The 21,801-nt window shown below is 38.5% G+C and overlaps 1 protein-coding gene across 3 annotated transcripts in view; it reads right to left on the reverse strand.

Moving 5' to 3' along the window:
• Window positions 1-12,368, reverse strand: part of LOC135109128 (uncharacterized) — a 45,531-nt gene extending 33,163 nt beyond the window's left edge. For 2 of the 3 annotated variants that reach the window (XR_010272585.1, XM_064020216.1), the window contains exons 1-2: window positions 12,206-12,368; window positions 10,489-11,037 (exon numbers count right to left, since the gene is read on the reverse strand). Coding sequence is in view for 1 of the 3 variants with exons in the window: in XM_064020216.1 (XP_063876286.1) it covers window positions 10,489-10,493 (5 nt within the window). In the remaining 2 variants the exon portion in view is untranslated. Of the gene's footprint in view, window positions 1-5,249; window positions 5,353-10,488; window positions 11,038-12,205 lie in introns of those variants that run through there. The other variant, XM_064020217.1, reaches the window with a different exon arrangement.
• Window positions 12,369-21,801: the final 9,433 nt, after the last annotated feature.

A 21,801-nucleotide genomic window follows, 5' to 3' on the forward strand; every position in this document is an offset into this window, starting at 1 on the left:
AGAGAGAGAGAGAGAGAGAGAGAGAGAGAGAGAGAGAGAGAGAGAGAGAGAGAGAGAGAGAGAGAGAGAGAGAGAGAGAGAGAGAGAGAGAGAGAGAGAGAGAGAGAGAGAGAGAGAGAGAGAGAGAGAGAGAGAGAGAGAGAGAGAGAGAGAGAGAGAGAAGGAAAGAAGAAGAAGAAGAAGAAGAAGGAAAGAAGAAGAAGAAGAAGAAGAAGAAGAAGAAGAAGAAGAAGAAGAAGAAGAAGAAGGAAAGAAGAAGAAGAAGAAGGAAAAGATATACTATCGTCGTCACACAGAATAATAAAAGTTTAATAATATTTACTTTTTGTTCGTTCCTGAAATGACATCACACTGTCTGTCTGTCAGTCAGCAAGTCAACGAGTGTTCCTCCCTACCTCCCTCCCTCCCTCCTCACCCCCCTCTCTCTCTCTCTCTCTCTCTCTCTCTCTCTCTCTCTCTCTCTCTCTCTCTCTCTCTCTCTCTCTCTCTCTCTCTCTCTCTCTGTGTGTGTGTGTGTGTGTGTGTGTGTGTGTGTGTGTGTGTGTGTGTGTGTGTGTGTGTGTGTGTGTGTGTGTGTGTGTGTGTGTGTGTGTGTGTGTGTGTTTGTGTGTATTTCCCTCCTTTCCGCCCTTTCACTTTCATTTTCAAGCATGTAACACGAGAGAGAGAGAGAGAGAGAGAGAGAGAGAGAGAGAGAGAGAGAGAGAGAGAGAGAGAGAGAGAGAGAGAGAGAGAGAGAGAGAGAGAGAGAGAGAGTATATAAGGCGAAGAAAGGTAGACCATGTGAGAACAGAAAAAAAAAGAGGAAAGGAGAAAGAATGCAGATTGAATTAGCATGACGGCGAGATAAAATTATGTTAAAGAAAGGTCACGAGAGAGAGAGAGAGAGAGAGAGAGAGAGAGAGAGAGAGAGAGAGAGAGAGAGAGAGAGAGAGAGAGAGAGAGAGAGAGAGAGAGAGAGGGAGAATCTTAAGAGCGCAAATACCAAATTTATTCCTTTTCTATTTAAGACGTTATTATTATTATTATTATTATTATTATTATTATTATTATTATTATTATTATTGTTGTTGTAGTTATTTGTAATAGTAGCAGTAGTAGTAGTAGCATTATCCACAACAACAACAAACCCCAACAACAACAACAACAACAACAACAACAACCAATCAGACCAACACCTGTCCATCTCCTAAGGTAACACAGGTAAACATGATAATACTAACGGTAGATGGGGAGGGGCCTTCTTTAGTACTACCCTACGTCTCTCACCTACGATTAGATAGCTCACCACAAACAACCTGGTAAGGGCTAAGGTTCATATCCACAGCCTCAGTTCATGAAGGCCCTCGTCACTTGGGAGAGTAAACACCTGACTGACTGTACCTATTGCTGTTAAGCGCTTCGCATTCCTGTCCCTTATATTTCGTCCGATATTTCAAGTTATTTTTGAATTGGGAAAGAAACACAACAGAATGGCAGGGGGGGGAGAGGGGAAGGGATACAAGGGAAAGAAATTACAGTAATATACAGAATGGTATTTTGTTATTTCCTCTTGCCTGTGACTGACTTTGTGAAAGAGAGCGGCGGGGAGGGTGAGAGTTTTTTTTCAAAGACAGTTCACACTAATTTGAAACGTGGTTTTGAACGTGGTTTTGAACGGTTTTCTTTAGGGATTGGCACCTTTCTTGATTTTTTTTTTTTTATCAGTTTTCTTGCCCTTGGCCATAACCCCTTCCTCACGCAGAAGAAGAAGAAGAAGAAGAAGATGAAGATGAAGATGAAGATGAAGATGAAGATGAAGAAGAAGAAGAAGAAGAAGAAGAAGAAGAAGAAGGCTTACTTGTGCTCCTTTGTGTTCTCTTATGTTTCTGCGTATCCTTATAGGCATGCATTTGTCAACGTCACTGGGCTTGAATCATCATTCCTTTCTTAATCTTTTCCTTTCATTTTTTTCTTTCCTTTTCAGCATTTAAATAACGGACGAAGACAAATTAGCAGGTTCCTTTCTTTCATTATCCTTTCCTAATCCTTTCGTTTTATTTTTTTTTCTGTTCTTTTCAGCATTTAAATCACGGACAAGAATAATTTAGTAGTTTCTTCCTCTCATTATCCCTTTCCTAATATATTTTTCTTTTCTTTATTTTCTTTTCACCGTTTAAATCACGGACAAGAACAATTTAGCAGGTTCCTTCCTTTCTTTTTCTTTTTTTCTTTTTTTTTTACGGTTAAATCAACAAGAATCTTTCCTTCTTCGATAAACACGGCGCTATATGACCCCCGTGTTGTAGCACGTGTCACTCAATCAATCTCAGGTAAACAACAGATAAACAGCGTCCTACTTTCTATACCTCACATATGTCTGCATATTTGTGTACGTAAACACTCACACCATTACATATTTACTGTTTATCTTCCTTCCTAATTAAAGTCACGTCAAAGAACTTAACCTACTGTCTACTAGTAGTAGTAGTAGTAGTAGTAGTAGTAATAGTAGTAGTAGTAGCAACAACAGTAATAACAATAATAGGCTGCTGTTGTCATGTAGTAATAGTAGTAGCACCAGTAGCAGTAGCACCAACAAGAGCAACAGCAGCAGAAGAAGAAGTACAAAGAAGAAGAAGAAGAAGAAGAAGAAGAAGAAGAAAGAAAAAAAGAAAAGGTAAAAGAAAAAAATAACGATAATAATAGTAATAATAATAATAATAATAATAATAATAATAATAATAATAATAATAATAATAATAATAATAATAATAATAATAACAATACACATGAAAATCAAATATGCTTTATTTATCATTAATTTTTTGTAAGGTCATGGCTATAGTCACCATTAACTCTCCTCTCCTAAGACAAATGTTGCTTATACAAACACGACGAGAGTAATTAACGTCTTTGTGAGGCCCAAGTCACTCACACAAACATAACTCAGCACAGTAGCACGTGTCTCTCCGGTAACCCAACTTGCATTATAAGCACAGTGAAAGCAGTCGTGGTATTGTTATTTCCCTTGATGAGCGTAAACATTAAAATGATCTAACTATTGTGAGTCTATCGTCGTAATGCACGACAGTGAAAATAAATTCAAGAACATGTAATGAAAGAAGCAATTATTCTGTATGTCTACCTTAGTTGTAAAAGTGAGACATTATCTAATTATTCTGATTCTATTATCTTAATGAAGAAAAAAAAGGCAAAATAGAGTAAAAAATCTAGAATAAAGATAGTGATAATTCTTTATGGCCATGGAAGGGTGATCTATGAAGCTAAACGTTTTAACCTAAACACTGACTTAAATACTGTGAACCCTCTCGTAGTTAACGAAGAAAAACAAAAATAAGGTGAAAAAAAAGGATATGTTTAATAAAGAATGATGATAATCTTTCCCGTATGCCTACAGAAGAGTTATATATATTAAAAATAAATAAATAAATAAATAAGCAAAAGTGAAAGAAATAATGTAATATAACCCTTAATTAATAAAGTGATTTATGACTTGTGATTTCTTGAAGAGAAGCAGAGCAGCAATAACGACCGACAGCAAAATGACCTCACTATGATCGTTTCTTATCATAATATCAGCGTGCAGCCATCAGGTATACATTATAATGCCTCTCTTTACCATGCCCACTGCAAGTACAAAAAAAAAAAAAAAAAAAGCAGCAGCAGCAGCAGCTGCCGATTCGCAAATCAACTATATATTTTCCACATCAAAAAATAAAAACACAATGCGAGAAAGAAAATCAAGGAATACACATTGAAATCAAAGTCGAATTAAAAAAATAAATTAAACAAACTCTAAAACCAAAGCATTTGCACATACAAAAATAAATAAATAAATGAATATGACAAACAAATAAATCATTAAGATACTAGGAATAAGAAAATATAATAGCAAATCACAACTTTAGTCTTAAGTTTTAAAAGTAAAAAAAAAAAAACAATACAACAGTGAAGAAAAGAAGAATAAGCAATGAAAGAAAGATAACTTTGCCGTGTGAAAGTTGAAGAATGTGCGTGCTGAGACGAGGGAGGTAGCGGGGAGAGGGAGGGATGGGGGGAGGGAGGGAGGGAGAGATGGGAGAAGCAGACAGGAGGGGAGGGAGAGAAGGGAACGAAGGATGGAGAATGAAGAAGGGAGAGGAGGGAGGAAATTCGGTGAACGAGAGAGAGAGAGAGAGAGAGAGAGAGAGAGAGAGAGAGAGAGAGAGAGAGAGAGAGAGAGAGAGAGAGAGAGAGAGAGAGAGAGAGAGAGAGAGAGAGAGAGAGAGAGAGAATTATTGTAAAAAGACATTTGAGAATAAACAATCCTCCACCCAAGGACTCTCTCTCTCTCTCTCTCTCTCTCTCTCTCTCTCTCTCTCCTCTCTCTCTCTCTCTCTCTCTCTCTCAACTCTTGACTGAGGGCGAAAATGAGCGAACGAGAGAACGACTGCGTGACTTGCGAGAGAGAGAGAGAGAGAGAGAGAGGAGAGAGAGAGAGAGAGAGAGAGAGAGAGAGAGAGAGAGAGAGAGAGAGAGAGAGAGAGAGACGAACAGTTGTAGTCATTTGTTGGGGAGTCATTCAAGCGTGTACGTTAATTTACACACACACACACACACACACCCTATACATACATAAAATTCTACACGTATGTATGTACTATATGTAACCAAATATGAGCTTACTATGTAGCATAATATAATATGCAAGTACAATACACGCAAACATACACATTTATGAATACGTATATATATATATATATATATATATATAATATATAATATATATATATATATATATATATATATATATATAATATATATATATATATATATATATATATATATGTCATGTCTGAATGAATGGCTTATGATGCAAGAGAGACGAGGTTGGTGAATAAGATGGAACAGAAGATGACAGGTGACTCAGACACAGAGTGCGGAATTGCTTCATTAGAGAGAAACCACCAAATTTGCAGCGGTGTCAAGGAAAATACAGAAGGGAATGAATTTTAACTTTATGGGCATATGATAAATAGAGGCTTGCATTGTGTGAACTGGAGAATTGATCTGAATATGGACAGGAGGAGAGGAGAGAAGAGGAGTGGAGAGAAAGTCTGACTAGAGAAGATAAGGGACAGGACCTTGAGGAAAATACATATTAGACAAAATCAGCTTCACACTAACAATAAATTAATAAATAAATAGATAAATAGGCTGCAGATAAAACAGGCAGACTAAAAGCAACTAAAGCATCATCATCTCACCATGGCAGGACTACATAGGCATTCAGTCACCAGGCAGCCAGTCAACAGTCCGGGCACAAAGGCAGTGGTAAGTGCGTTCCTACTCCACTCACCATATTTTACTACATACAACACTGGTGCAAGCGAGGCCGGAGAGACTCGGGACTCAGGCCTCATGAAGCTTCGAAGCATTACTAGCAATTAGCTCACGGGTTCACGCTCCACTCACTGGCCGCCTCTGTTATAGCGTTAGGTAATGCTGAAGTTAGTGCAGCGTGATTTAAATGTGAGGGTTTACGTTGGTGTTTTATGTTTGGTGTGTTACTGTATGCTATAGGGTTTTTTATTACTTATTTACTTTTATTGTTTATTTTTTATTTAATCATTTATTTATTTATTTTTTTACTAGCCGAAGGTAACAAAAAGGTTTTATAATATTACTTCATGCTACGTCTCGTTTAGTTTTTTTTTTTTTTATTTGGTGTATTTTTTTTTATGTTACGTCTCTTAGGTGTTATGCAATACTGTTTTAGTACTTCTTTTATGTTGTAGGTGTTGTACAATACTGTTTAATGCTACATCTCTTATGCTACATCACCATCACCATCTCGCTATGATTGAAATAATTTTTGATAGACTCAGCTTTACAGTATTAGAACACACACACACACACACATACACACACATACACACACACACACACACACACATCGTGAAATTCGTTGGTGTGAATCGCTCACTGTCTGCCAATTAGGGTGCTTCCAAGTTACGTCAATTGCGTGATGCCAGTGTTCAATAACGTACCGAACCCACCAGTGTGAGCGTGTGGATGTTAGTCACGTGATATGCGCGGGGTGTGGACTGGTATCATCATATGCAACAAAGCTGGTAATAATAATAATATCTTGGTAATATCCGCAACAAAAGCTTCACTCTAATACAGCTTACAATGAGGGGGAAGATAATAAGAATAAAGTAATGAAGCGAGACGTGAAATGAGGTTGTGAAGCTTCGAAATAGATCTGAAATGTTACGGTTTCATTTAGTGTCGGAGATGAGCCCCACTTACTCCCGCCAAGACCAAGATGTTGCGGCGCCACGAATAAAAATAAATCCATCACTCAATACCCCCGCCAAGGCAAGACTCTCTGGGCAACGAGCAGTGATGCCAACTATACATTTACAAATTCCATAGACTGATTGCAAAAACCCCGGCTAGGTTATGGATCATATTCTGAAACAATTTACGCTGTACCTTCACTACTTTCAATAGGCTCCAATTGAAGTGATTCTGTTCTTTTATGTTCTTACGGTTCTAGTGACAGATTAGCAAGGTTTCTACATTATTAACAGGAGAAACACTCTTGAGGATCCGGCTGATCATCTCTATAGCCTTTGAAAATAGTCGTGGTGAGAGAGCAGAGCGTTTTAGAATACAGACCTGATAAACAAGCAAATACTTCCCGATAGACTGGGCTTCAAAAATGTATTAATAGTTATTCTTGGAAATTCCGGATTTTTTTTTTTTTTTTTCTGCCTGGTTGAAATTCATATCCAGTAAAGTCCTCTAAATCTGCAACACTGGAATTTACGAGCTACTCTAGGCTGGAGCTATCCGGTGTCCCTTCCACAGTATCATCACCGCTACGTCATAATCTGCCAGCTACACATGTATTTCCTAACGCCACGTATAACAGTGGTCGCGTCTACTACTTCCATTGTTTTGCTGTTACCCTCAACCACTCCCATTGTTTTGCTGTTACCCTCAACCACTCCCATTGTTTTGCTGTTACCCTCAACCACTCCCATTGTTTTGCTGTTATCCTCAACCACTTCAATTGTTTTGCTGTTACTCTCAACCACTTCAATTGTTTTGCTGTTACTCTCAACCACTTCAATTGTTTTACTGTTATCCTCAACCACTTCAATTGTTTTGCTGTTATCCTCAACCACTTCAATTGTTTTGCTGTTACTCTCAACCACTTCCATTGTTTTGCTGTTATCCTCAACCACTTCCATTGTTTTGCTGTTACTCTCAACCACTTCCATTGTTTTGCTGTTACCCTCAACTACTTCAATTGTTTTGCTGTTACTCTCAACCACTTCCATTGTTTTAGCTCTTACCCTCAACCACTTCCATTGTTTAGCTGTTACCCTCAACCACTTCCACCGTTTTGCTCTTAAGGGCACATCTGCTGACAGTCTACTTAGCCTTAGAGTAATCTGATATGATTCTCAGCACATCAGGAAATTTCACATTGAGGAAAATTACTGAATACATCCAGAGTACATCCAGGCTACTCTTCTGCCCACGACTGTACAAATTACTGAATACATCCAGAGTACATCCAGGCTACTCTTCTGCCCACGACTGTACTACGTCGCCCAGTCTGTATGTCTGTAGCTCTCTAGGGACACGAGCAGTTGTGTATGCCGTCAAACAAAATAATGACAAAAAAAAAAACTAGCCTACAACACACTTTCTCATAAAGCTGAATCTTCCTCATAGATTTAGACAAATTAGAGACTGAAAAAAAAAAAATGTAGTTTCTATCACTCTTACTGAATCTTCCTCGTACATTTTGACTAGCGAGGAAATGAAAATACTGTAGCCATTAACACACTCACAAGGTTGAATCTTCCTCGTAGACTTAACAGTAGTTAGAGAATGAGTTTGTTTCATATCCTGGCCTTTGAAAAAAAAAAAAAAAAAATTGTATCTTCCTTGATTTGGCAAAGTGGCTCGTGACTCGATTACATAACAAAATCCCCAGTTTTGTCGTCACGGATTTTCGAGAACATCCATGTGGTGGGAGTTAGGAGAGAGGGGCGTGGCGCACGCACACACATACACGCACACACACTCACGCACTCTGGCTATCAGGTAACAGCGTGACAAGAGGAGGAGGAGAAAGAGGCATATGTGGTGATAGTGGTTGGTGGAGTCACGGACACTGACTTACGACTTGTTAATAGTACAGCTTTTCTTTTTTGTTGCAGACACTTCATCATTTCCCACCTGCAAGTTTTTTCCATGGTTTTTCCGCATATGACTTTTCGCATACGATATGTACACCACCACCTTGCCTTGTCTTCTCTCTACATCAGGTTCATCACTTACACAGTGTAATCCCATGTCTCCACCTCTGACTACTAATTACAATATGGCACTTTTTACTTTACCTAAGTATACCTACAGTCGCTGCAAAAAGTCGAACTGTAAACATCACTGTGTAACCACAGAGCAAACCACCGATACTCACTCTCTTTGCAGCGAATGTAGAAGACCTTAATGTGACAGAGTGAATGAACGTGATGGAAAAGCGGCATAAATCAGGGGTCATATGGCTCTAAGGCAATGCAATGGAGGACTGGTTGTGTAAAGATACGGTAGTAATAGTTAAGGTAAGGATCTGTAAACTATTATAATATAGGTCATATTTTCATAAGCATAAATTGCACGACAGGCACTACAAGTTTTTAAATACTCGATCAGTCACTTAAATGAAGGTCAAATCTTTCGATATTAAACTTGCATTAGATAATTTGATTAACCTTGAGACAGCACTATACTTAGGAAGGTAAGTGTATCCGGGACTGGTACGTGGTACAGGAACTGCCACGCTACTGATTTCTTAAAACTTCCCTCACGTTCATATGCTCTGATATGGAAATAGCGGCCATTTATCAGGGCATACTCGTATATGCCTAAAGCTTAACCTAGAATACTCGTAACATACAGCAACACTACATATATTTAGATCTTTCTTTTACCACCTTGTTAATGCACCTTATTCTTAATTAAACAACATGGCGTCTGGACTTGACTAATTCCAGTGGAATTCCACTAATTTGCAGAAGTTATGGAGCTTTTCAAGGGTGTTTTCAAGGTCGTTTTCATTAATTCAACTAGTAACAAATTAAAAATACGACACCAATGAGAAAGAAAAAAATGATGTGAACTTAACTAGCAATCTCTGTGGCCTTTGAAAATAGTCCTGGTGAGAGAACAAAGCGTTTCAGGACACGAGCCGTTGAAGGAGCGCCTAATAAAGGAGAGCCAGGTGAAGGAGGGCCTGGTGAAGTATTACAGAAGGAATCGTGGTGCTTTAAATTTCCCCTCCTTGTTCTCCACCACGCGCGTGATGCATGCACCTCTTTAACTGCTTAACGAGACAGGTGGTGGCCAGGTATATGATGGCTGCTAATCTCACCTTCTGAGGCTCAATGAAAATGTATGTACATGTTTATCCCATAATTGCTTTACGCACGCATCTTGTAAACTGAGATTGTCACGATGTAAATGGCCAAGCTGGTAAATTACAACTCATTAACTCTCTCTCTCTCTCTCTCTCTCTCTCTCTCTCTCTCTCCATAGGTCATAGTTGTGTTGCTCTCATTCTGCTAGTCTTAAAAAATTTCCTAAGCTTAAATAGATGTTTGATGCTGCTTATCTGCTGCCGCCAAGCTCTTCCCTTCTCCCCCACTGCTAAATAATACCTACATGTTTCCTTGTATGTCTGTTCTACCATGTCTGTGTCTGTATATCTGCCTGTGTGTTGAAGCTGTTTATCTTTGTTGTTCTGTGTAACTAAGTGTGATTGTCTGGCTGTGGTTGTATGCCTGTCTGTTTGTCTGTCTATCTGTTTATGTGAACGTATGGTGTCTGTGTGTGTGTGTGTGTGTGTTCATTTACCTGAACCTTGATAACTTCTCTGATAAATCTAATCACACACACACACACACACACACACACACACACACACACACGTAATAAACAACCATGTAATTTTCATGCATACATAATCACGAGTCTTCTGCTCATTATCAAACATATAGCTAACTCTCTCTCTCTCTCTCTCTCTCTCTCTCTCTCTCTCTCTCTCTCTCTCTCTCTCTCTCTCTCTCTCTCTCCAAAAGGAAGCAACGTCACAACAGACAAACGTGCCATTAATTCCACGCCACGACACTTGCCCGGAAAACCAACGAGACACAACGACAACAATGGAGAGAGAGAGAGAGAGAGAGAGAGAGAGAGAGAGAGAGAGAGAGAGAGAGAGAGAGAGAGAGAGAGAGAGAGAGAGAGAGAGAGCATACATAACCTACAAACACTAAAAGAAAGTAAGGAAGGAAGAATGGGAGATAATAACAGTTCTCTTAAGTACGACAATATGAGAAACAGGAAGACAAGACACTCCTCCTCCTCCTTCTCCTCCTCCTCCTCCTCCTCCTCCTCCTGAAACAACATGCACTTTCTTACCTCATTGGATATTGTAGCAGTGTGTGGTTAGGTTAGGTCAGCTACTACCGCTAGAGGCACAATTGTAGTAACAGTAGTAGCAGCAGCAGTAGTAGTAGTAGTCGTGAGGGTGCCTTGCTGTTACGGTCATTTTGGTTCGTTTGACCGAGTGGGTACTAGTAGTAGCAGTAGTAGTAGTAGTAGTAGTAATGTAACACAACGTTTTCTTTTTACTTACGACGTACTCCGTTTTCTGTTTGGATATCTATTTTCTTTTAACTTCGTTTTCTTTGTAACGTTTTCTAAGCTCGTTTTCTCTTTTCTTGTTCTAGTTTGACATTTTGAAGGGAAATTTCTGCTGTTTTCTTTTTTCATATATTTTCTCTAGTAGCAGATACATTTTTTTTTTTCGAATATTCACTTATTTTTCTTGGCACTTAAATTTTACTATTTTCAAATTGTATTACTATTTTTTTTTTTTTTGTATCTTTTTCGTTCTTTCGTTCGCACGCACTCGTTCTTTGTTCGTTTAACTTGCTGTCACTTCTATTAACTTTCGTTTGGTTCAACCTGTCAAACGAAAAGATTACATACGACATAGCAAGATTATTCCATTGTCAACAAATACACGCAGTCTGACTCATTACGACATTGCTACCTCTCTCTCTCTCTCTCTCTCTCTCTCTCTCTCTCTCTCTCTCTCTCAACATGTGGGAAAGTAAACATTTCCCTCACAACTCCTTAAGAAGGGGAAAAAACTAACATGCGTGTGACTTTTCGAAATTTCTTGTATAACTGCAAATATCGTGTCTTTAATTAGCACGGTTACTTTTGTTGTAAAAGTTCTTGGTGGTTGTGAGAGAGCATTAATGGATACTCTCTCTCTCTCTCTCTCTCTCTCTCTCTCTCTCTCTCTCTCTCTCTCTCTCTCTCTCTCTCCTCCTGCCCACTTTCGCTTTCTCCTCACACAGCGGTCGCTTGCCTCCTCTTTCTTTGCTTATTGTTCTTTTTTCCTTCCCGCTCATTTACTTGCCCCACTAACCAAGTTCACATACTTAAGCAAATATAGTGGAGATATAGAGAAGAAAAAAAAAAAAAGTCGATGCTTATCATCAGCGATGCGTGACAGACACACTTAACAATTAACACTTAACACTTTGGAAACAGTGAGCAGGTGTGTGTGATGTCTTATCTCCTTATTTCCCTGCCATTATTTAAGAAGATTCATAGAAATAACAGGAGGAAAAAAAAAAAAATGAACGACTGAATGTGAGGAAAACTTTTTTTCATTAGTGCTTCAGAAACAGTATCACTCAGAAGTTTCACTCGAAGGTTTCATCTGTGTGAGTCAAACGAAAAGAACTGAAAAAAAAGTAACGCACGAATGCACTTTTTTTTTTTTTCACAGAGATAACGAACAACTCTGTACTTATTGCCACGAGAAGGACAACCTCCCTTGTGGTGACAATCAGTTCAGAAGAGGGGGAGGGGTCGTGCGTTACTGGAGTTTCGAAATTTAGCGTCGTGGTGGTGGCAGGAACCCCTCTCCCCTTCACCCCGAGTTCTCATGGCACTGTAGGAAAAGACTGGCCCTTGAGCAGCCCCTGGGGGAAGCCACCTGGTGTGCAGCTCTCCCCGCCCTGCTGAGTCAGTGGAGCCCCGAGATATCCGCCAATAATTCCGGGTAACTTGCACAAAAGAGAGCTAGCGAGAGTGAAAGGAGTAGAGCGAGACGTACACCCTCACACTACGATGTCTGGACGAGTACTGAGCGCGAGAGTGGTTCTGTTCTGTGACTGGTTCATTTTGCCCACCCCGCAGCTCCCTCTTGGTGTTCCTCTCCCCACCCTCCTCCCTCCCCGCAGATTACATGATTATGCCTATGCTCATGTCACCGTGATGCCTTAGCCCCACACATTCCTGACAGGGCGTGTCTATTAAGAATTACTGAGGGAACAGCATTAATACATGTGCGTTAGGAAGCTTGTAGAGAATGATGTGTTTTGTGTAAGTGTGTGTGTGTGTGTGTGTGTGTGTGTGTGTGTGTGTGTATATATATATATATATATATATATATATATATATATATATATATATATATATATATATATATATATATATATATATATATACACACACACACACACACACACACTTTAATCTTGTAATTATTATTGCTATTATTACTAGTCTAGTTACTCAAATAATTCTTTAGATAGTTTACCTAAAATATTGCCAATTGGTGTTGGTGTAAACAATATTCATAATTATGTACATATATGTGACTGTCGGGAAGCTTCGGCTTGACAGTCTCTGCCATCTTTCTTCTTTTGTAAACATGTCTTTCTCAAATGTATTTATGCAAATGGGCAATAAACCTTTACTTACTTACTTACTTACTTACTTACTTACTTACACACACACACACTATTAAACACGCTACTTCTACAACTACGTACTGATATTAAGACTATTTCTTCTTTTTGATAATGGTCTTTCCTTTCCATACTACTACTACTACTACTACTACTACTACTACTACTACTACTACAACTACTACTATTACTACTAGTACTACTACTACTACTACTACCACCAATATGGAGAAAAAGGAGGAGGAGGGAGAGGAAATATAACTATAGCACACACACAAAGAAAAAAAAAAAAACTCAGTGAAGGAAACAACAGCTATCTGCAGTAACTGCAACAGCACTACCAACAATAAGAAAAAATAAATAAAAAAAAAAAAAACATCATTAACAACAAAGAACAAGGAAGCATAGATTTCAAACAAGGGCGAGAAACTACTGTTATTAATAATGACGGAGGAGGAGGAGACTGATAACTACAATAACGAGAGAGAGAGAGAGAGAGAGAGAGAGAGAGAGAGAGAGAGAGAGAGAGAGAGAGAGAGAGAGTATATCACATCTCATCACCATCACTGCTGTTACGGTACTACTACTACTACTACTACTACTATTACTACTACTACTACTACTACTACTACTGCTACCGCTACTACTACTACTACTACTACTACTACTACTACTACTACTACCACCACCACTGCTACCACCACCATAACTATTACTACTAGAACTAGTTACTACTGTTTCTACTACTGCCACTACTATAACTGTAGCTAGGCACTTAAAATGCTAATAATCCTAATGACACCAGATTACATCATTATGAACAAGAGGACATTAACAATTAAATTCCACTTTTTTTTTTTTTGTCATTTTCAAGGTGATTCTCCGGTGAAGCTGAGGGAAGGTGACGCGTGTGGTGTCTTATTGTTCCGTATAATAGCTGCCGTCACTACCACCATCATCACTATCATTATTATCACTACTACCATTATCATCATCATCATCGCCACTACTGTCATGGTCACTCTCACTATCACTTCTGTCACCTGTATCATTATTTTCGTTGATTATAGCATCAACACTAGAATCGTCACCACCACCAACATCACTATAACGTCATTATGATTATTATCATCACCAGCTTTCGTCGTTGTCTGCATTAATATTTTCATCCACACTATTAATATCCTCATTATAGTTATCATTTAGCTACATCATTAACATTATTTTCAACACTATCACCATCACCATCATTTTCTCTATCACCTTCACTACCATAATCATAATCATTATGACAAAAGAAAGTAAATGGAATAGGGGCACCTCCATTCATTCCTTCACTTCCTTCATTTGCATTCATTCCTTTCACTCATAAATCACATTAAACCACATTCACTAACACGCAATGATATCCCGTCTTGAAAGCGAACGGACTGAGAGGTAATCAGACTCTCTCTCTCTCTCTCTCTCTCTCTCTCTCTCTCTTTCTCTTTTCGTGTGGTGTAACCCTGGACATACAAGCCTAATATAGACAAATGTAGCTAATTTCTACTGATATGTATGAATTATTATTGTCTACTAACAAAAATGAGAGACCCAGTAAAGACATTTCGTTCTAAGTTGTCATGAACCTGAACCCTGAGGAACACTGGATCCACAATCCCAAACACTCAAGCTTCTATCTCGACTACAACGAGTTATTGGTGTTTTTCACGGGTATTTCCATGATTTTAATAACAATTTAGCATGTATTCTGTTCCATGGGAAAAACATCCACGAGAAAGTGACTACTCATCTCTGTGGCCTTTGAAAGTAGTCCCTTTGAGAGTCCCAAAGCGTTTCACAACACGGGCTCCGCATTTCATAACACTCTCGTTTACCTTCTAGCTGGACAAGTTACCAACACCACCACCACCACCACCACCTACGGAAATTATTTTAATTAATAGTGCCGAGTCAATAGGAAGTTTTACAAGAAGGCCGGAGAAATGTATGGATGGGAATGATTGGCATGTTTTATGTACAGCGACTGCCACGTGCGGGCCCGATGGCTTCTTACAGCTTTTTTTTTTTTTTATGTTTTTATATTCTACGTACAAATCTTACATGTCCCTTCGAGACTATGGGTTACAATTTCCCGCCCTGTGTCTCGATGTAATGCGCGGATATACGAAAGATCCGAATAAGTTTGTGTAGGTCTTGGAAGAGAGGGAAAAGAGAATGAATGAAGACTTTGGAGGATAACTAAGAGAAGAAATATGAATATAAATAAGTATAAAAAGCTGAATTGGAGAGAAATTAAATATATGAGACGATGAAGATTTTAAAAGATGACTGTATAAATATGGAGAGGTACAAAAGGTTATACTGGAAAAAGATCAAGAATGATAAGGGAGGAAAATTTAGAAATAAGACTGAGTGAAAGGTTTGAAGTGAACACAAGGCAAGAACGAGGGCAAGAGTAAAAGGAGAACAGGTGGTGACTTTGAAAAATAATTAAGATCTACGTGAATAAACTATAATATTGTATGTCGCAATGAAAACAAAGATTGAAAAAAGTACAAATAGTACAAAAGGCCATAGCTAAAGGAAATCTCGTGTACGTACTGCTTTTAAGAATAAACAAAACCCTCCTCATAGTTATTTCTCACAAGAACTGAGCCTAAATGATGAAACACTGGACTTTCATTAAAACTTATTATTAAACACCATCGAGAAAATTAATCTGGTTCTCTCATTGGTACATTTCCTTTTTTTTTTTTTCCGGAGGCGATGCAGAAAATCTTTTTAAACAAATACTACACTAACACTACACCATCTCCTTGCGCCTCAAGAAGACCCCATCATGCAGTTGGTAAGCGCAGAACCAAATAGTCGAAATGAATAATAAATAAATACACTCATGAAAATACTCTTAAAAACACTTTAGATTGTTAAAATTAATTGAGAAGAAACACTAGAGTGTTTATGAACCTTTGTTTCGTTCAGGGAATGAGTGAGTCCAACGGGATGAGAAAGAAAACGATAAACTCTCTCTATTTGCGAAGCGACCCAGGGAAGTTACCTAAGGGGGAAACGTGCCCATGAGCTGTTTCTCTCTCTCTCTCTCTCTCTCTCTCTCCCAGTGTGAATCAAACGTCAAAACAGGTTTTCAATATGGGGGTCGCAAAGAAAGGGAATGTTGGTGATGGTGGTGGCGGTGAAGGTGGTGGTGGTGGTAATGATAGTAGTGGTGGTGGAGGTGGTGATGGTAGTGGTGATGATAGTAGTGATGTTGAAGGTGGTCGTGGTGGTGAAGGTGGTGGTAATGGCAGGAACGGATAGTTATGGGTACTTGTGGTGATAATGGTGATTGTAACACACACACACACATCTGGATTAGCCTAAATAATCGATGATCTCACACTCATGATCTGTGTGATGTAGGCCGACAAGTTAGTTTTTTCGAACCTTAAGAGAGAGAGAGAGAGAGAGAGAGAGAGAGAGAGAGAGAGAGAGAGGTCTCTCTCTCTCTCTCTCTCTCTCTCTCTCTCTCTCTCTCTCTGATGCTTCGCTTTCGCCCCGAGGTTATAGAAGGTGAAAGTGTCCGATCTGACTCTCTTTCTCTTGATCACACACACACACACACACACACACACGAGAGAGAGAGAGAGAGAGAGAGAGAGAGAGAGAGAGAGAGAGAGAGAGAGAGATTGGTTGGACAAATGTGTTAAGAAATTCTTTCCCCTTTCGATTTGTTTTTATTTTTATCTTATTGCTGCTGTTATTGTTGTTGTTGTTTTAGTTCTTATTATTGCTGCTGCTGCTGCTGTTGTTGTTGTTTTATAAGTAGTAATAGTGGTAGTAATAGTTGTAGTAGCTCTTGTTATTATATTCAAACGAGTAAAAGTAACATAAAACAGAGGAAGGAAGATGATGTTAAGAGTTATAGTATGAGGAGGAAGAGAAATAGAGGAGCAATAAAGAGGAAGAAAATATAAACACACATACTAGAAAACAAGACATATTACACCTTGATAACAGCAGTAACAGTATTAACAGGAATAGCAGCAGCAGCAGCAGCAGCAGCAGCAGCAGCAGCAGTAGCAGTAGTAGTAGTAGTAGTAGTAGTAGTAGTAGTAGTAGTAATTCGTAGCTACAGGTTAACCGGTAAGAGTATTAATTGATCCTGTGATGAAATTGAGAGAAAAAAATGGATGAATCTTAATAACAATGAAAAGTAGGAAAAAAGAATAAAAGAAAGCAGATTAAGAACGGCATCCACGCCTCTCCAGCTCTTTCCCCCTTGATTGGCACACGTGGGAATGCCACCAGAGTGAGTATGTGTGTGAAGGAGGGAGTGAGAATGAGAGGGAGTGTGTGAATGAATGAGCAAGAGAGTAGATCAAACAGTGGGTTACTGAGTGCCTGAATGAGTGAGAGATCAGTCAGAGTTAATGTGTGTGTGTGTGTGTGTGTGAATAACTGAGTGAATGAGTCAAATGAGTGGAGAAGTAAGAGTGAAAGGTTAATTTAGTTAGTTACCTGACGAGGGAAGGAGTGAAAAGTGTCAATAAACGAGTGAATGAATAAGTCAGAGAGGGACAACTACTTTAATCAGTGAGTGACTGACTGAGTGAGCGAGCCAGCGAGCACCTGATTTTGATGGATAAGAGGGCAGTGTACTGAAATTTAACTCTCTACATTCATAACCATCTATTTATACTTCACTTAGTTATAATTATTCATACCCTCATAGAACACACAGGTACACACATCACATAAAGCATGCAAGCTGCGTCAGTAACAATTTGTCTGGAATGTGTAAGCGGGCAGTAACTGTGAGAAGCGGGAATGAATTAACGTGTTTGGATGAGCAGTGCATCGTATAATGCGTGAGGACAGCGAATCTTGTCATTCTTCTCTGAGGCCGTATTAACAAGAATTCTCAGTCTGGTCTCACCACTGAGCATTCCAAGCTCGTATTTTATAACACCTCGTTCTCTCACCAGGGCTATTTCATTAAAATAAATATATAAATGAATGAATGAATAAATAAAAAAAATATATAATAATAATAATAATAATAATAATAATAATAATAATAATAATAATAATAATAATAATAATAATAATAATAGAAATAATAAAGATAAACTAAAAAGATGTCATATTCCTAATTTTTTTTTTTTTATTTATTTATTTATTTTTATATTTTTATTATTATTATTATTATTTTTTTTATTATTGAGGCAAAATTTGTTTTAAAACAATGAGTAGGTTCATGAAAACAGTTTGAAAACCACACAAGTTGCACAAGAACAGTATTTCCCAAACTATGTTACATGACGCCGCCTTTCATGCTTCTGACAAGCACGCTCATCTTCTTCAAAATGGATTTGCATAGTCCCAAAAACTAAATAAAGCATTTAAATACAAGACATATAATACTTGAAAATACTCATAAAACGAACATGCAACAAATCTATCAAACCACTGACTCCATGGTATATACATATTTTTATATGTTTACATTCATCTGAAAACCACAGAAACTCATCTCGAGTGACTTTACCTACAACATAAAGGTAAGAAACTAATTAATAGTGTCCAGGGGTAATTGATAATTTGACCACACTGGAACATATTCCTGACCGTCTTGGAGATATGCCCAACATTCTTGACCTTTACTTAACCTCTAATCCTTCTGCTTATACTGGTATCCTATCTCTTCCATTGGACTCCTCCGATCACAATCTCATATCTGTATCTTGTCCTGTCACTCCAATAACTCCTCAGGATCCCCCAGAGCAGAGGTACATCTAGCATTTTGCCTCTGCTAATTGGGAGGTCTTGCAAAGGTATTATGCTGATTTTCCATGGAATGACTACTGCTTCTGTGTCAAAGACCAATCTCTGTGTCTAGAGTGCATAACTGAAGTGATAGTATCTGACATGAAGGCTTAGATTACTCATTCTTTTGCTGGTGTGGGGACATGCTGCACCTTTCACCCCCCACATTCCATCCTCCATGCGACTGCTGGGAACTGATGCCATCCCTCAGTTGCTCTGGACTGACCACCCTGTTGTGATCTGACTCATGGCCATGTGGGTGTCTCTCCCTCCCCAGTGATTGGTTAGCATCCACCCAGGACTCAGAGTGAACGTGCGGCTCCTGGCAGCATCACTTCATTATTATCTTTGTACAGTTTTGATTTAATATATTACATCTAATTTTACAACATGTTTACCTGGATCCTTGGGCATCACCTACATACAAGTACACAAGCAAATACCGACAAGAATCACATACTTGTACACTCTTTCTCTTGACCTAAACCTCCCAAACCTTGGTTTGACACAGCCTGTTCTCGTGCTATACATGATAGAGAGGTGGCCCACAAAGGGTACTTGAGTCTTCCATCTCCTGAATCTCATGAGCTTTATATTTCTATCCAGAACCATGCCAAATCTGTTCTCCAACTAGCCAAAAACTCCTTCATTAATAGAAAATATCAAAATCTTTCAAGATCTAGCTCCCCTTCATGACTTCTGGCACCTAGACCAAAACATCTCCAGTAACTTTGCTACTTCATCTTTCCCTCCTTTATTTCAATCTGATGGCACCACTGCCATCTTATCTATTTATAAAGCTGAACTCTTCACTCAAACCTTTGCTAAAAACTCTACTTTGGATGATTTGGGGCTTGTTCCTCCCTCTCTTCCACCATCTTACTACTTCATGCTACTCATTAAGATCCTTCACAGTGATGTTTTCCATGCCCTCGCTGGCCTAAACCCTTGGAAGGCTTGTGGACCAGATGAGGTCCCTCCTATTGTTCTCTGCAACTGTGCCTCCGTGCTTGCACCTCGCCAAGTCAAATTTTTTCATCTTTGTCTATCAACATCTATCTTTTCTTCTTGCCAGAAGTTCGCCTACATTCAGCCTTTTCTGAAAAAGGGAGACTGTTCTAATCCCTCAAACTACTATCCTATTGCTTTAATTTCCTGCCTATCTAAAGTTTTTTTTAATCTATCCTTAACAGGAAGATTCTTAAACATCTATCACTTCACACCTTTCTGTCTGATTGCCAATAAAGGTTTTGTCAATGCCGCTCTACTGGTGATCTTCTGGCTTTCCTTACCAAGTCTTGGTCATCCTCTTTTAGAGATTTCGGTGAAACTTTTGCTGTTGCCTTACATAGACATATCAAAAGCTTTTGATAGAGTCTGGCACAAAGCTTTGATTTCCAAACTACCATCCTACAGCTTCTATCCTTCTCTCTGTAACTTCATCTCAAGTTTCCTTTCTGACCATTCTATTGTTGCTGTGGTAGATGGTCACTGTTCTCCTAAATCTATTAACAGTGGTGTTCCTTAGGGTTCTGTCCTGTCACCCACTCTCTTCCTATTATTCATCCATGATCTAAACCAAACTTGCCCTATCCACTCCTATGCGGATGATACCACTTTTCCATGTCTTTTCATAGATGTCCAACACTTCAGGAAGTAAACATTTCATGCAGGGAAGCCACAGAATGCCTGACTTCTGATCTTTCTAAAATTTCTGTAAGGAGAACAGCAAACTTGGTATTGTTCAATGCCTCAAAAACTCAATTCCTCCATTTATCAACTCAACACAACCTTCCAGACAACTATCCCCTCTTCTTCAGTGACACTCAACTGTCCCCCTCTTCTACACTGAACATCCTCGGTCTGTCCTTTACTTATAATCTGATCTGGAAACTTCACATCTCATCTCTAGCTAAAACAATAGCTAATTTATTCTAATTGAAAATATAATGCATTAGCTAATTCATTCTAATGCAAGAATTAACTAGTATTCTTGATCATTCATCCCTTTCTCTGGTAAACTTTGAAACTCCCTGCCTGCTTCTGTATTCAAGACACTTATCCTTCAGTTTTTGACTGCCGCTTTGGACCTTTTTCTGGGACTGGCATCTCAGTGGGTTTTTTTTTTTTATTGGATTTTTGTACTCCTTGTCCAGTGTCCCTCTTACATAAAAAAGATAAGTAATTACTGTTCTCATTTCCCTCCCTTGTAAATAATCCTTCATCCATCTTAGTGTTGCTCCCATCTTAGTGTTGCTCCATTCTCTAGCTTCCACATAAGGCTTTTGTGGGGAACTTTATCGAATACTTGTTTGAGATCCAGGTATACTCATCAACCTATCTGTCCCTCTCTTGCACTCCACCTATTACTCTCATATAGAAGCTCAGTAGATCTGTGACACAGGATCTCCCTTTCCTGAATCCAAATTGCTTTTCTGTAATTATCTTTTCATCCTCTAGATATTCCACCCATCTGTCTTTAATTAATACTTCATGAAGATTGCTTATAATATTTGTTAATGACACCAGTCTATAATTTAATGGTTCCATTTAATTTCCCACTTTGTATAATGGCACCATATTAGCTATTTTCCATTCCCTTGGTACTTTTCCTTCTCTCAATGAGCAATTAATTATATCCCATATGGATTCTTTCATTTGTTCTCTGCATTTCTTTAATATCCATCCATTTACTTGATCTAGTCCCATAGCTTTTATAACATCCAGCTCTTCTAACAGTTTCTTGATTTCTTGTCTCTTTACTTATATCTCCTGTATTCCCTCATTCTGTGATACCACTTTCAGTGCCACAAAATTGGTTTCTTTTGTAAACACAGATTAAAAACTCTCATTCATTAGTTCACTCATCTCCTCAGTAGTTCCATAAATTCTTCCTTCCTGTTTGAACTTGTTTATGACATCCTTATGTTTCATTTTCCTGTTTATGTATCTGTAGTAGAGTTTGAGTTCTTCCTTGTATTTTCTTATTATGTCACTTTCAAAAGTTTCTTTCTTCTTCCCTTTTTATTATACTATATTCATTCCTTACCTTTCTGTATTCTTCTCTAGCATTTCTGTTCAGTCGATTCATCATTATTTTCCATGCCCTGTCCTTTTCCTTTTTTGCCTC

This window comes from Scylla paramamosain, chromosome 18 (genome assembly GCF_035594125.1).
Source record: "Scylla paramamosain isolate STU-SP2022 chromosome 18, ASM3559412v1, whole genome shotgun sequence".
Taxonomy (NCBI): Eukaryota; Metazoa; Arthropoda; class Malacostraca; order Decapoda; family Portunidae; genus Scylla; species Scylla paramamosain.